Raw genomic sequence first — 15,808 nt, forward strand, 5'->3', positions numbered from 1 at the left:
GCATGCGTGAGGACAGTGTGGGTCCCGCATAGAGGCAAGCAGGCTTCCGGCGGTGCAGCGTTAAGAGTGGGGGACCCTTTCGCAGGCCTACAGGCGACATACTTTGAACCCGGTCCCTAAGACTGGCCCCACCCCCAGAGGCTGGTCCCGGTCAAGCGCGCAGGCGCAGGGGGCGTGCCCGGGCCGCACCACACCGCGTGCGGCCGCGGCGCACCGCTGCTATGGGTCCACTGCTGGCGGCCGCGGGCGAGGGGCTGGTGCGTTACCTGGTGTATTTCCAGTATGTGGGCACGAACTTTAAGTACGTTTTCCAACCACTCCTCTTCCCGCCAGTCCTGCCACTTGGCCGGGAAGCCAGTGTGGAGGACGGGATGTCCGGGCGGGGGGGGGGGTGCCCTGCGGTCGGGGACAGGAAGTCCGGCCTCGGGGCGGCAGGGAGAGGGGTTCCTTGGACACAGGCCAGTAACTGTGGCCACCTCTGTCCGCAGCGGGGCCGCGGCAGTCAGAGGCGCCCAGCGCGCCGTCGGCGTGCAGAACTATCTGGAGGTGAGGTCCTTGCTGGGCCGGGGGGCGGTGGCTCCCACGATGTAGGAAGGGGGAGAGGAGAGCCCCTGTCGCGCTGGGTGAGTGGGGCACTGCCACCCTGTCCAGCCTTTCACCTGATCCTTGCAGGAGGCCGCAGAGCAGCTGAACTCTGTGAAGCCAATTAGGTTTACCCTGTCCAGCCGCACGGATGCCGGGGTTCATGCACTCAGCAACGCAGCGCACGTAGACATCCAGCGAAGCCAGGGCAGGCCGCCTTTTTCCCCCGAGATCTTGGCCCAGGCCCTCAACACCCACCTGAGGCACCCCGCCATCAGGTAAGCAGGGCAACCTGAGCACGGCCCTGTGGTTGGCCCTGTCCATCGCATGGGTAGCCTGGACCCCTAGAAATACTTTGTGTTCCCGCAGAATTTGGAGTTAAGGGCTCCAGGTACCAAGGTGTCACCTGGATGAATGGGTGGGCTCATTCCTCCCTTAAACCTGACTTGCTGCAACAGAGTCCTACAGGCCTTCCGGGTGCCCAGTGACTTCCATGCCCGCTATGCAGCCACCTCCAGAACATACCTGTACCGCTTGGTGACAGGCTGCACCTGCCAGAACCACCTGCCAGTGTTTGAACGGAATCTGTGCTGGGCTCTACCAGCAGAGTGAGTGTGAGCTTGAGTGGGAGGAAGGGGGCTCAGGCCTTCCTAGGACTCCCTTGTCTTGACTTTCTCCTGGCTCCCTTCCAGCTGCCTGGATGTGGCTGCCATGCAGGAGGCCGCTCAGCATCTCCTTGGGACCCATGACTTCAGTGCCTTCCAGTCGGCTGGCAGCCCAACTCCAAGCTCTGTTCGCACACTGCGCCACATATCAGTGTCCCCTGGCTTGGCCAGCCCCTTTGTCCTTTCCCAGGAGAGCAGGTAAGGATGGGTGGCCTTGTCCTGTGGCCCTGCTCGTGAGCACTAGTTGCAGTCTGAAGGTCACAAAAGCTGGTCAGCAGTGGACAGTGTGCTGGCATCCATGGGGCCTGGCTAGTTGGAGGGTATAGGCCAGAGATACTCAGGAGCCTGTAGCCATACCTTCCCCCCAGGCTGGGTCCCTGCCAGGCTAGGCAGCAGAGAACAGAATACTGCCTTTCTTCAAGGACCCTTGCCCTGCCCAGAGCTCTGCCCAGCAGATGGGTTTTGGCAGCTAGTGAAAAGGTTTCATTGCCGCTTGTGGTTCCGGCTCAGCCTGGCAGGAGGTGGGTTCCACTGCCCCTAGGATTGCCCAGTGGGCTTCCTGCCACGTGGCAGCTGCTGACCTCCCTAGCTGGGGCCAACTTCAAGGGAAGGGGGACTGCTGAGTAGTCAGGCTGGCTACACCCCTCCCTCAACACCCAGACCTCTGGCATCTCCAATGGCAAGCCTAGAGCTTCCTGTTGACCTCATTACAGCCTGTAGTTGTCTGCTTTGGATCCCCTTCCACTGGTCACTCTTGGGGACAGGTGGTCTGTTCTGAGATCCTGTGGAAAAGCCCTGTCAGCCTTCCTTGTCTGAAGCCATGTGGCTGTTAGGATGGCTAGGGCTGGCCCGTGCCTGGGATGTCACAGGTATCTGTGTCCCTAGGAGGCTGCAGTTCTGGACCCTGGAGTTTGAGAGCCAGTCTTTCCTGTATCGACAGGTGAGCAATCCTGGGCCTTCTTGGGAATGGGCACAGCCAGGTCCCTGTGCCAGCCTTGGTTGTGGTTACAGGTTCGGAGGATGACAGCTGTGCTAGTGGCTGTGGGGCTAAGAGCTTTGAAGCCAGTCCACGTGAAGGAGATTTTGGAAAGCAGAGACCCTCTGGGCAAGTACCAGGCTCGAGTTGCCCCAGCCCGGGGCTTGTTTCTGAAGTCAGTGATCTATGGGAACCTCGGGCATCCTGGTAAGAGGAGGTGGGCTGGTAAGGAGTCCGTGGTTTGCACCTCACTGAATCCTTCCCAAGGCTAAGTTCTCACTGGGGGAGGGAGTTCTTGGTATCAGTCAAAGCCCTCCTGTTGTCCTGGCAGATGGAAATCCCATAACCAGTGGGATGGGCAAGCATGTCCTGGAGTGAGCTGCCTCTGTTTCTGAGGTCCCATGAACAAGATCACAGAGGGCAGGGTGGCTTTTTGGCGTTGGCTTCTGCCCCAGGCTGATTTATGATTGGTCCACAGGTACAGCCTCCTATACCCTACAGGGTCCACAGTGTGGAAACTGCCAGTGATTCTGGATGTCATGCCATGGTTATTTGGCCCAGCTGCTGGACCTCACTGGGTTCATTTGACTCAGCAACCTGGAGCTACAGCTGTCCTGCCTGTCCCCTGTACCCCTTTGGCCTCCACTCACCACCTGGTTTCTGCCCCAGAGTGTGGTGGCTCAGGCTGGGGTATAGAAGACAGGTGTGACACCCCAGTGGCCTTTGGTCCTGTGGCTCTGGGAGTACCCCCCACTTCTCCCTCAGGGACTAGGAATAAGAATAAAAAGTGAAGTGGCCCCAGAGGCCTGTTTATTGCTCTGACACAAGGTGTACTTGGGCTGGCCTGTCATGGGACTGTCCTTGTGCCTGGACAGGGTCTGTGGCTAAGTCACAGGACTGGTTTACACAGATGCCATAGTCCTGAGGTTGGGGCTCAGGACCTGCTGGGCATGGTTGCAGGGCAGAGGTACATGCGTGGGTATGCAGTATGTCAGCTAGGGGTCTGGGGAAGACCCTTCTTGAGCAGTGTGGTGAGGAAGCTCCCCAGCTCCTCATCCTGTAGGAAAGGAGAGAGGACAGTCATCTCACCCAGCATATGAGGCACCCCAATCCTAGCAGGGCACACCAGTAATCCCCAGCACCCGTACCTGGTAGGTCCAGGAGACCAGCAGCACCTTGATACCTGGGTCCTCCGAATGGGCAGCAGCCTGGATGAGTATCGACTCCACAGTCACCGAGCCATCAGGGAGATGCTGCACACAGTGATCCTTCAAGGTGCTGAGGGGGAGGCCCAGTGAGACCCTGCCTTACCCTGGGATCCTGCAGGGTGCTCAGGGGAGACCTGGAGAGACCATGGCTTGTCTAGGGATGGGGATGTGGCCAGACACACACCTCTTGAGATGGCTGTAGACACGCAGAGCCATCTCCTGCTCCTTGCGCGTGTCCTGTAGGTGCACGCGGCAGGTGAAGCGCAGCTGATGCTCAGCTAGGCCCAGCTCCTTCAGGGCTTGCTCAGAGGACACGAGCCGGAAGCTCTGCAGGGCAGGGCAGGTCAGAGAGAGTGGTGTTGCTGCCCACCAACCCCACAGCCCATACTCACGCTGTCCTTCATGATTAGGGTGCCGTGCAAGAGCCTCGGTTTTTTGGCCTCAGGAAGCAGCCCTGTGAGGAGGGGACAGCCTCGTGAACATAGGTCCCCTACTGGCCAGCCATCCGCCTGTCCCATACTCCCACCTGCCCTCATACCCTGCGCCATCTCCTGCTTCAATAGCCCCAGGGAGATGCCCACAGGGATGCTGGGACTTGTGGGTAGCGTCACTGTCTCGCCGTTGGCTGGCATGTAGCAGCTGACCCCTGGGGGTACAGACAGTCTCAGTCCAGGCTGACCAGCCTTGCCTGCAGCCTGAATGGACCCTGCTGTGCTCCCCTGGAACCTGGGCACCTACGGAATTCCTGCTCGATCTTCTGCCGTAGGAACTCCATCTTCTTGGCTTCACCATGAACCAGCAGCACACTCTCTGGCTCCGCTTGCCCCACCAGCTGCATGATGCCCTTGGCATCAGCATGGGCGCTGAATGACATGTACTCCACCTGCATCTTAACCTCCAGCTGCAGAGTGGGCAGGGGCATAGTTACCACCGGCAGGGGCCTGGCCACCCACACAACCAGGGACAATGGTGAGGACTCACCACCTGTCGCCCCTCCATCTCCAGCTTGCGCTGCCCACTGAGGATCTTGTGACCCACAGTGCCCTGCACGCAGTAGCCAGGCATGATCACCTGTGGAGCAGGGACCACCTCAGCCTTCAGGAACTTCCTGGGATACCATGTCCACCCAGGCATCTCTTTCCCTCCTGAGCCCTGCTGCAGACCCTGGGGCCAGGCTGACATCCCACCATGGTGCAGTTACTCAGGACGCCAGAGAACTTCCTACCAGGTAGGTGGCTAAATCAGTCTAAGCTGACCAGATTGGACACTAGCACCCCCAATGAGAAGCAGCATGTCACCCAAGCCAGTGTGGGGACAAGTCTGTGAGCAGTGGAAGGACAGGGTAAGTGAAGGACCATTCCTCTGCCCTCACCTGTGGGTGCATCTCATGCCCCCCTCAAAGGCCCCCTGGGAGTGGCCCCACACCCAGAACCCTCACCATATTCTTCTCATTTCCTGCCCACTTCCGGAATATCTGCAGGGATTGACCTGCATGCAGCATCCCTGGTGTGGCAAACACAACCTGCAGGACAAATGGAGGTCAAGGCACAAGACTTATGCTGGATGTGCAGAAGCTACCCCACCTGGACCTTACCATGGGACCTGGGTTGTCAGCAAATGCCCTGTCAAAGGCCTTGATGTGCTTGAACTCAAACATGTTCCTCTGGACAAAAGTCTTCCGGATTTTCTGGTTGGTCCAGGTGATAAAGAGCTTGTAGTAGTGGTTGGCCTTCTCTGTCAGGCCCGTGGAGAAGTAGATGGGCACTTTCAGGTTCATGCGCTCCCTAAGGGCCCACCACCCTAGTCAGTGCAGGGCCACAGTAGAGAACACTGCCAGGGCTGGCCTGGGCTGCACAGCACCCAATGCACAGCACTGTGCAGCCTAGACCTTGTCCCATGAGGGCTGAGCCCCTGCTGTCTTGTCCATGCCACCAGAACCTTCTGCCTGTGCCATACAAAACATGGTGGATAGCATCTCCAGGGCTCTTGTAGGTAGGTTTGGGGATGGACCAGTGACCCTGACAATAGCTGACAGTGCTGGGGTGACTGTCCAGGCCCATAGGCAGCACCTCCACAAATAGTGAAGGACTAAGATGCCAGGGGCGGCCAGTGCTGCTTTGACTCTTCTGTGCTCACACCCTACTCAGCTGTGTAAGTAGCCAGTTCTCATTCATGGGGTACCCTCCCGGGGCAGGGCTCCCCAAACAGCAGCCCCAGCTGTACCTACCAGAAGGTCTCTAGCAGAATGCAGAGCTCCTGTGCACGGCCCAGTGCAAACACAGGGATCAGCACCTAAGGTAGGCGAGGCAAGCTCAGGGAAGTCTAGCAGGCTGCATGCTGTGTCTACTTCCCTGCCAAGCAGCTGCTATGAGAAACTCACTGGTGAACTCCACAGCTACAGGCAGCCAGTGTCTACTCAGGGGCATCCCAAGATGGAGGCCTTACCTGGCCCCAGCCTCTCTGCCCACAATCCTGGTCCCAGCCCCATGGTGGGGAAACTGGCAGTTCAGAGCCACTACCTTCCCACCACGCTCCACAGTCTCGTGGACCTTCTTGAGGAAGTCTCGCTCCCGGCAGCGCTTGGAATCACGGATAGTCGTGGCATAGGTAGACTCTGTGATGAGCAGGTTGGGGCGACACTTATCAATCCAAGCAGCTCTGCAAAAGGCAAGTGTGGCCCATGGTAGCCAGTTCCCACAGCTGCCAGGCTGGAAGCCACAAAGCAGGCCCTGGACTGAAGCGGGATTCCTGCTTCCAGGCGCTCCAGGGCCATGTGAGCCACTGACATACTGACCACGCCCTCACATGTGTGAGCTCCAGGGAGGCCTACTTACCCCAAATGCCTGTCTGGGGTCATGTTGTAATCACCCTGGCAAAGAAGGTGGCAATAAGGAAGACATTCCCACATGCAGAAGCCCCACCTGACCCCCAAGCCCTGCACTGACCGTGTAGACCACAGACTCTGAGCCCACTTTAATCTGGAACATGGCAGCCCCCAGCACATGGCCTGCATAGTAGGCCTTGATTTCCAGCTCATCATCCACCTGCAGAGGAGAGGGCTGAGCTCAGATGGGAGAGCAGGCCTGACAGGAAGCGGACAGCCCTGTGAGCATTTCATCAGTTCCTTTTTTTCTCCCATGATAACAAGGTCTCAACTGAAAGTAACCAAAAATGGACCAGCATAGGAAAAGCACAAGAGCTAACAAAATGTCAAAGGCTCTAAAAATGGAGCCTCCAGGCATGGCTTTTAAGAATCCAGGAGAACATCCAAAGAGAGAAATGCAGGACTAGAAGCTGGGGATTTAGCTCAGCAGCATAAGTGCCTGCCTGGCAAGCATGAAGTCATGAGTTCAATCCCTGGTTTTAAAAAAAGCAGGACTAGAAATGTGGGCAAAACTCAAAAAACTACCAAAAATGCAGAACTCCTAAAACTACGAAGTATGGTCTATGGATGTAGTTCAGCGGTAGAGTACTTGCGTATCACACATGAAGCCCTGGTTCACTTCTCACTCCTGCAAAAAAGGAGGGACAGCCGGGCATGTTGGCTCACGTCTATAATCCCAGCATTCCTGAGGCTGAAGCAGGAGGAGTTGCGAGTTCAAGACCAGCCTGGGCTACAAAGTGAACTCAAGGCCAGCCTGAACTGCATAGTGAGACCTTGTCTCAAAAAGACAAAAAAAAAAAAAAAAAAAGGTGGGACTTTAGAAAATATATCCTATGCATGGGGATTTAGCTCAATGGTGCTTGCCTGCCAAAACACGAGGTCATGAGTTTGATCCCCGGTACCAAAAAAAAAAAAAAAAGAAAAGAAAACATATCCTCATCAGGTTTGATCTGGGACAGAAAAAATTACTTTAAAAAAGGAACCAAGCATGGAAGCACATGCCTATAATCTCATCAAACATAAGGCTGAGACAGGAGGATTTGCATTAGAGGCCACTTTGAGTTATACAATAGCCCCCATCTCAATAAAAGGAAAGTAATGAATCAAAGTGTGTTCAATCCTAACACCAATCAATCAGTCCCAGAAGAGGAAAGAGAAGGGTAAAAGAAAAGAATCCCCTTTCTGAAATCTCAGCTGGCTAGACGTGGTGCACGCCTGTAATCTAAGCACTAGGAAGGCTGAGGCAGGAGGATCACTGTGAGGTCAAGACCAGCCTGGGATACAAAGTGAGCTCAAGGCCAGTGAGACCCTGTCTCAAAAAGCTAAAAAGAAAAAAGAAAAGGGATTTAGCTCAGTGGCATTAAGTGTATGCCTGGCAAGTGCAGGTCATGAGTTCAATCCCTTGTACAAAAAACAAAAAAATAAAACAACAACAAAAGAAATCTCAGCTGGCCTGCTCCTCTAGCTCAAAATTGTCAGGCCTCAACAGCACACTGCTGGTCTAGCTCACATATGTTGGGCAATGACATGGTTATCTGCATTGCCAACAGGCGGGCGCTGCTGCAGGGATGAAGAAACAGGCTCAGTGCTGTCCCAGGTCTGTAGTGCCCAGTGTGACCAATGGCTGCCATACCAAAAAAACAGGACATAAATTTTAGCCACAATCACTTGGACCATGAAACTGGGTCCTCAGAGCAAACAATTCCTACAGGTGGCAATTTGTAAAACAGGCAGACTAAAATGACAGAGCAAATGAGAGATGGCCCCTTCGATCTTTTTTAGGTACAAGGCCTGAAGACAGGTGAGATCTGAAGGAGTGCGACCTGGAATGCCTATGGCTCTCTTGTGACTGGCACAGTATCTTCCTAGGGTACAGGTCCTCAAACATTCTCTACAGAAACCCTCAAAAACAAGCTAGCCTTTGATTTCCAGTTACTCTGTTGGTGAAAGCTACCTAATTTTTCTGAGGCAGCTATCCATCATGGGAAAGGACTCTGGCAAGAGCTCACAAGGCAGACTACATGCAGCACAGCCAACAAAACATGTGCTCTGTTCGGCCACCTGTGCCTCCTCAAAGGCAATACAGCCACCACATGCAGGCCTTTCTGCCTGCAGTGGCTTCCAGGGCACACCCCACATGTCTCTGGGCCTTTGTCATGGGCCACTAGCCTTACCTCCCTGGTCCCCACTGGCCCCATTACCTGAAGCCATGGTGCCCATAAATAGCTGGCACCAGCCAGGAGGAGGCAGTAACAATGGCTGGGCCACCAGCTGACACTGACCCTCCTGGACACATTAAGCAAGCTGCAGAGATTTGCAAATGAAAAGAGAACTATGGTTTTGAGCTGACAAGTGGAGCTGGAGGCACATCTCGCTCATCTCTTGAGCCCTCATAAAGGAGGGCATGCCCCCATGCTCCCTAGCCATCCAACAGTCCAAAAAGGAAAAGTAAAAATGGTATTTTACAGCAAAAAGAAAAAGAATTGGGGGCTGGGGATTTAGCTCAGGGGCATAGACGCCTGCCTTGCAAGCAGGCAGTCGTGAGTTCGATCCCCAGTACCAATAAAAAGGAAAAAGACCAAAAAAAAAAAAAAAAAAAAAAACAAAAACAAAAAAACAAAAGAAAAGAAAATGCATGGTCACACACCTATGATCCCAGCACTTGGGAAGCTGAAGCAGGAGGCATGACCTCAGGGCCAGCCTGGGCTACATACCGAGACGAGACACTAACAAACAAAAAAAAGAAAGAAAAAGAAGGGCAGGATGTGGTATTTTACACCTATAATCGCAACACTTGGGAGGCTGAGGGAGGAGCACTGTGTGTGGGAGGGTCCCTGGTGAGTTCAGAACAAGCCTGTACTATGTTGTAAGACTCTGGCCAGGCATGGTGGCACACTCCTGTAATCCCAGCACTCGGGAGGCTGAGGCAGGCAGATTGTTTCAAGTCTGAGACCAGCCTGGGCTACAAAGTGAGCGCAAGGCCAGCCTGAACTACATAGCAACACCCTGTCTCAAAAAGACAAAAATAGAAGACAAGTGAAAGAAATCCATTCATAGACAAATAAGAGTCTCTGCCAACAGTCTAGTTTTGTTTAGACAAAAGGTAAATTATGCTGCGTAAAATGTGAAAACTCGTAAGGCCTAGTACCAGTATGTGCATAAAACTGAGAAAACAGTGACCACACCAAGTGGTAATAATGTGTCCTTGGGTTGTAAACACAGCTATATGGAAACCAAGTATAGAAACCAGGAGAGGGATAAAGGAATTTCCAATGTTCTAAGACTTGTGTTATCCAGGAACAAACGTTCAGTGACTTAAGGCTTTTGTTGGCATGAATATGCCTTGTAATCACTAAAAGAATTGTAAAATAAGCACCGGCCGTGGTAGCTCACGTCTGTAATCCCAGCGCTCAGGAGGCTGAGGTGGGACGATCATTGAGAGTTTGAGACCAGCCTGGGCTACAAAGTGAGCTCGAGACCAGCCTGTACTACATAGCGAAACCCCATCTCAAAAAAGACCAAAAAAAAAAATTGTAAAATATATAACTGCTAAACAAGAAACAGATTTTAAACTAGCAATTAATCCAAAAACAGGCAACACGAAAAAGATAAAAACAAATAAGCAAATAATTAAATGGTATGTCTAACCCAAGTAATCTTATTAGTCATAGAATCAAAAATGTATTATCTATGAACCAGGGATATAGCTCATACAGCACCTACCTGCAAGTGCAAGGTCATGAGTTTGATTCCCAGTACAAAAAAAAAAAAAAAAAACAACGAAAAACCACTCAAAAACGTACCATGTTATCAGATAGTAATTAATTTTTTTTTTTTTTGTCTTTTTCCTTTTTATCAGTACCGGGGAGTAATTAATTTTTTAAAAAATTTTTTGGTGCTGAGGACTGAACCCAGAGTCTTACAACACGGAAATAAATCCCTAACCCCTATCAGGCTGTAATTTAAAAAGAAAGCTACATTCTACTTAAAAGAGCCTTATTTAAAATATAATGCACTAGGAAGCTGAGGCAGGAGGATCTTGGGGTTGGAGGCTAATTTGGGCTACATAATTGAGTTCAAGGCTAACCTGGACTGCATTGCAAGGCCCTATCTCAAAAAAATAAATAAATTGGGGCCACGGATTTAGCTCAGTGGCATAAGCACCTGCCTGGCAAGCACACAGTCATGAGTTCAATCCCTGGTGCCAAATAAATAAATAAATAATAAATACAATACAGGGAACAGAAGTACAGGGCTGTAATCCCAGCAACTTGAGAGAGGCTAAGGCAGGATAGAAAGTTTGAAACCAGCCTCAGCAGCTTAGTAAAACTTCATCTCAAAGAAAATAAAAGGCTGGAAAAAAAAAAAAGACTGCGCGTGGTGGCACATGCCTGTAAACACAGCACTCATAAGACTGTGGCAGGATGACCGCCATGAGTCCAAGACCTGCCTAAACTACATAGTAAGACCCTGTCTCAAAAACCAAAAAACAAAACAAACAAAAAAAGCAGCTAAGGATAAGGTTCAGCTGGACTGCTCTGGATTTAATTGCCGGGGTGTGGGCGGAGTTCTAAGTAAAAAAAGTAGAAAAAGGTACACCATGAAAACATTCCAAAAATGTGGGTGGAGCTGCAGGCACCATCTGGAAGGCCCAGACAACTAGATTTTAAGATAAAAGTATTACTTAAGAGAAACAGGGCTAGGGATTTAGCTCAGTGGCATAAGCGCCTGCCTGGCAAGGATGAGGTCATGAGTTCGATCCCCGGTACCAAAAAAAAAAAAAAAGAAGAAAAGAACACACATGCTTCACATTGACAAGAGCTTCACTAAGGATAAAATGCTCCAAATCATGCAGAACATCTGATGAGGAAATACACAGCTGCACCTTTGTGAGAAGGCTCCAAGTCCCTCTTCCCTGGCTGAGGTCACTCCAGGCTGGTAATAGGCACCCTTTGTCAACTTGTCCTCTGGCTTCTGCCTCCCTTCTGCCTGACACAGAGGACACTAGCAAGTCTGGTAGCAGAGTTTGTCCCAATCCCCAGTGTGCCCTGATAGCACATGTGTGCTTCTGAGGCCAGCCTGGTGGCCTCTTCAATACCATGTGGGCAGAGCCAGGTGGACCGGACTTGTGCATACCAAGCCATATGCCCACGCGCTATGCAGAGTGAAATGCCAACTCTGTGCTGGACTTGTGCCTGCTCCAGGGCCATTCCTGGTTCCTACAGGACTGGCCAGAGACAGGGTAGCACAAGTCCAGGGCTCCTGGGCATTCTAGACGGTGCCTGTAGCTCCTGACCTGGACTGTTTGGTGCAGATGGACAGCCACCACCTTCTTCATGCAGTCTTTGATCATCTGGGAAGTGAAGAAGTTGGCCTCGCCCTTCTTGTCCACAGCAATCTTGCGGTAGTCCTCCAGGAGGATGGGACAGATGGCCTGGGTGGGGTGGGTCATGTAGATGGGCCCGTCGTAGCCCACCATCTCACTGAAGTAGGGCAGTGCCCCACAGTGGTCTAGGTGGAAGTGGCTGTGGGGACAGCACCACTCAGCCAGAGACCACCCCACAGCCGGCCCATGCTAGTTCTGGGCTTGTGGTCTCTCTGCCCATCCATGGCGGGCCTCCTGTGTGCCAGACACATCCTGGGTACTGAACAATCAGAATGAGCAGATGTGAAAAGCACCACCTTCCCCTAATGTATGGGCTGGGCAGAGGCCTAGCAAAGCATCAAATCACATATCAACAGCAACATCTCTGTGAAAAAACATAAGGCTCTGAGGGTACACTGCACTGGGAGGGCAGCCACTGGCTCACGGTCCTGGGGACAGAGGGCGTGCCCAGCCCACATAGGCAACACCCATGGCCAAGTTCAGAGGAATGAAGACCACAGGAGCCCTGCAATGAGGGTGATGCTTCTGGGGTGGGCTGCAGGGGGATGGGGACAGTCTGTGGTCAGCAGGGGTCAAGAGGGGTGGATCTTGGATGAGGAGAGAAGAGGAGGAAATGTGTCTATCCCTGGCTTAGCCCAGTGGGGCGAGGAGGTTACAGGTTGGTGGCTGGACTGTTGGGGTCAGGGCCAACTCAGACATCTGGAGTGGCCAGCAAGGGTTGGCATTCCTAAGACAGCTAGAAGTTAGGGAGAGGAGCAAGCAGACACTGGACGTGTGTGACCACAAACTTGGAGCAAGTGACAGCTACACTACACTGCTACAATAAGAATGAGCAAATGTGAAAAACACTGCCTGCCCTAATGTATGGGCAGAGGCCTAGCAAAGCATCAAATCATGTATCACTGCTACACATAGCCAAAAGACCTTGCAAGCCAGAAGGGCCCAGGAGCACTGCTCTGGCACTAGTGGGACAGCCAGCCTGGCTCTAAGCCCCAGGCCTATTTTCCCTGGCTCTCCCTCAACTTCCCAGGGAAACTGCCAGGCTCTGGTCAGAGGGCCCCCAACTCTGAGGGGCTCATCTCCCTATGAGGAGTGTCAGCCACATAGGTTCCAGGTAGTGGGCAGCTCACCAGAGTCCAGACTGTACTCACCTGATGATCACACAGTCCAAGAAGTCGGTCAGCCGACCATTCTGGGTGATATACGAAAAGTCAGGAAAGCGCCTCTGAGAACCAAGAGCAAAGGTCAAAAAGTAGCTGCAGGGGCTGGGGATTTAGCTCAGCGGCATAAGTGCCTGCCTTGCAAGCAGGCAGTAGTGAGTTCAATCCCCGGTACCGATAAAAAAAAGACAAAAAAAAAAAAGTAGCTGCTGCCTTAGGTCTCCAGACAGCAGAGAGGCCAGCTGGTGCTCTAGGGCAACCAGAGAAAGAGAGGTCAGTGCTCTACCTGGAGTACCATCTATGCTACCATGCTTATATGCATCCTGGGAGGGTCCTGCTGCTGACTGAGACCACTGTTGATCTCTCAAACTAGAATCTGAGCACTGTGCCCAGCTACAGGCTCCTTCAGGGCCAGCAGCTCTCTCTCCTCAGTCAGCCTACCAGTGTGACCCACTGTGTGCATGGGTACGGTTGCCCAGGAATACCCACCACTGCCCACTCCCCTCAAGCCAAGGTCCAGGGACTTTGCAAAGGAGCAGGTGGATGGTGGCCTCCCCGCTCCCAGACTACCACCCAAAGGACTCACATCATCGTTGAAACCCATGTGCATGCCACAGTCCAACATGACATTCTTGCCCGCGATGGAGACCAAGATACAGCTACGGCCCACATCCTGGCCAGCACCTGCTCAAGCGGGAGGGCAGGTTAGGGGCATAGCCATGTCCCTCACCCTGCCTCCCAGGATCCTCAGGCCTTCAGTGGGAGGCAACTGGACCTCAAGGCCACTCTCTACAGATGAATGGTGGGGAAGCAGAGCTACCTCCACGTCACCAGGCACAGATGCAGCAACTGTGCCACAGTACTGGGCACTGTCACTGCTACAGCACCGACAGTCAAGCTGTGGCTCTGCAGGGCCTCAATGGCACTCCCCAGAAGTTCAGGTCCTTTCTAGTTCCTCAGCCAATTTCTCAGGCATTTGAGAAAGGCCTGTAGGCCAAATTCTGGTGCTAGGGACCCCTTCACAGAGCCACAGCAGCGGGACCTCCATGGGGTCACAGCCCAGCCAAAAGGAGATAGGGCCCTGGCAAAACCCAGTAACTGTAGCCCCAGTACAGACACACTGGCCCAGGGGGCCCAACAGCACTGTATCTCCTTGAGCATCACCAGATCAACATGAGTCCCTTTGTGCTGATAACCAGGCACCCCCACCAGCACCCCTAGCCCACAGCCAGATGAGGTGAACTCATTCTCCTATGTGATGTGGCCATCTGCCACCTCCCCCAGCTTCTAAGGAGTGCACAGGGAAAGGAACAGGACCTGAGCCTCACCAGGGCACTGTGAACAGCAAAGGGCCTGGCTTCCATCCTTACTTCAACCCAACTCCCCTTGCTGGACACACGAACCATTCAGCCACCATCACCACAAATGGCACAGTAGCCTAGCCAACCCATTAGGTAGACAGTCAGTAGCAGGGCCTTGGGGTCTTTTTTTTTCTTGGGGGGATAAAAGGGGTTGAACCCAAGGCTTTACTCATGCTAAGCAAGCATCTACCACTGATCCACATCTCCATCCCTTTATCTGAGACAGTCTCAATAAGTTGAGACTTGAGACCCAGCTGGCTTTAAACCTGCAATCCTTGGCTTCAGCCTCCCAAGCTGCCCAGATTATAGGCCTGGGAGAAACGCATGCCTGACCCAAATAAGTGTGTTTATTGCAGGCCTGCCCCCCCCCATGGTGTGAGCTCCTAAGGGCAGAATACCTCCTGTCTCCTTCCCACTGCACCTCAAGTCCTAAAGGCATGCCAGACTCAGAGCATGGCAAGAGGGGAAGGGTTGTCCCTTTTACAGGCAGGGCCAGAGGTAATGGAGTCATCCCTGGAGACACAATCAACAAGTGGGGGGACAGGGCTAGTGTCCAGATTCCAAGGCCCCAGTGCTTTGATACTGGTTGCCCTTCCTTCAATGGGACCCACAACTGCAGGGAGTAAGAACAGTGGCCTGCTCTGTTCAGTGGGGAAACAGTCTCAACCCAGCACATGGGAGGAGATAGCACTGAGCTCACTTTGCAGCCCAGGCTGGTCTCAAACTTGCAACAATCCTCCTGCCTCAGTCTTCTGGGTGCTGGGATTACAGGCATGCGCCCCCACACTCGGCTGTTTTTTGTCTTTTTTAAAAATTGAACTTAGGGCCTCATGCATGCTAGGTAAGTGTTCTGTACTGAGTTACATTCCTAGTCCTCTCTCATTCTGATACAAGGTTTCACCAAGTTCCCTCGGCTGGGCTAGAATTTGTGATCCTCCTGCCTCAGCCTCCCAGAGTGGCGGGATTACCAGCATGCGCCTCAGCGCCTGCCTCCAAGTCTTTAATTATTTATTTAATGTTGCAGATCAGGCATGATGAAGATCACACTGAGTGCTGACTGCTGGTAACATGGGAGTAAGCTAATGATGGCGGTGGAGTGGAGTGTACCAGAGGGTCCTGACACTGCAGTACACGCATAGAAGAGGCCTTGTAGCTGCAGTCAGCACCACAGTCCGCAGGATGCAGAGGCAGCACTCGGAACTCACTCCATCTCGTGGCCGCCTAAGCCTCCCTGATACCACGCAGCAAGCCGTGGGCCAGGATCCGAACCCGAACCGTTCAACCCCGCTCCGACCTGCTCCTCGCCGGCCCGGGAACCAACTGCCCCCGCGCCTTCAGGCGCGCGGTGGCTGCCGACCGCAGCCCCAGCGAGGGGTTGGCTCACGAGGTTCGTGGGCCACTAAGGTCTTACCCAAAGGAGTGACTCTGATTTCAGGCATGGCGGGGCAGCGCTCTGCGTTCCCTAGTCCACCGCGCTTCTCTGGCAGGAAAGGTGGGAGATGGCTGACAACGACCCGAGCCAGCAACCAGCCACAGTAGACCACACCAACCTAGCCAAGCTACTCAAACTTCCGGCCCGCTCGCCG

The 15,808-nt window shown here is 53.3% G+C and overlaps 2 protein-coding genes across 9 annotated transcripts; one reads left to right on the top strand and one right to left on the bottom strand.

Annotated features, from left to right (window-relative positions):
- The first annotated feature begins 5 nt into the window (after positions 1–5).
- Pusl1 (pseudouridine synthase like 1) lies at positions 6–3,020 on the top strand. Of its 6 annotated transcripts, none has more exons than XM_013153272.3 (8): positions 7–301; positions 489–546; positions 673–860; positions 1,041–1,190; positions 1,275–1,445; positions 2,133–2,187; positions 2,241–2,352; positions 2,702–3,020. In XM_013153272.3, the coding sequence occupies exons 1-8, from the start codon at positions 222–224 to the stop codon at positions 2,749–2,751; spliced, it is 864 nt and encodes a 287-aa protein (XP_013008726.1). In that variant the 5' UTR covers positions 7–221; the 3' UTR covers positions 2,752–3,020. The 6 variants fall into 6 exon arrangements, with proteins under 6 accessions (XP_013008718.1, XP_013008726.1, XP_013008720.1 ...); XM_013153266.3 differs by having other exon boundaries at positions 8–301; positions 2,241–2,430; XM_063235268.1 differs by having other exon boundaries at positions 11–301; positions 2,259–2,352.
- On the bottom strand, positions 3,005–15,808 carry Ints11 (integrator complex subunit 11). 3 transcript variants are annotated; one of them, XM_003461518.5, is made up of 17 exons: positions 15,634–15,808; positions 13,448–13,545; positions 12,853–12,926; positions 11,612–11,840; positions 6,377–6,475; positions 6,266–6,300; positions 5,951–6,089; positions 5,659–5,723; positions 5,026–5,215; positions 4,870–4,953; positions 4,413–4,502; positions 4,170–4,332; positions 3,970–4,077; positions 3,824–3,885; positions 3,616–3,758; positions 3,372–3,501; positions 3,005–3,280 (listed from the first exon to the last, which is right to left on the bottom strand). In XM_003461518.5, exons 1-17 carry the CDS (start codon positions 15,659–15,661, stop codon positions 3,215–3,217), a joined length of 1,803 nt encoding a protein of 600 aa, XP_003461566.1. In that variant the 5' UTR covers positions 15,662–15,808; the 3' UTR covers positions 3,005–3,214. The 3 variants fall into 3 exon arrangements, with proteins under 3 accessions (XP_003461566.1, XP_004999734.1, XP_013008715.1); XM_004999677.4 differs by having other exon boundaries at positions 3,824–4,077; XM_013153261.2 differs by lacking the exon at positions 15,634–15,808 and having other exon boundaries at positions 3,824–4,077; positions 11,612–11,749; positions 13,448–13,546.

The sequence above is a fragment of the Cavia porcellus genome, unplaced genomic scaffold, assembly GCF_034190915.1.
Source record: "Cavia porcellus strain 051 isolate PalLab524CR breed Dunkin Hartley unplaced genomic scaffold, mCavPor4.1 scaffold_25, whole genome shotgun sequence".
NCBI classification, from domain to species: Eukaryota; Metazoa; Chordata; class Mammalia; order Rodentia; family Caviidae; genus Cavia; species Cavia porcellus.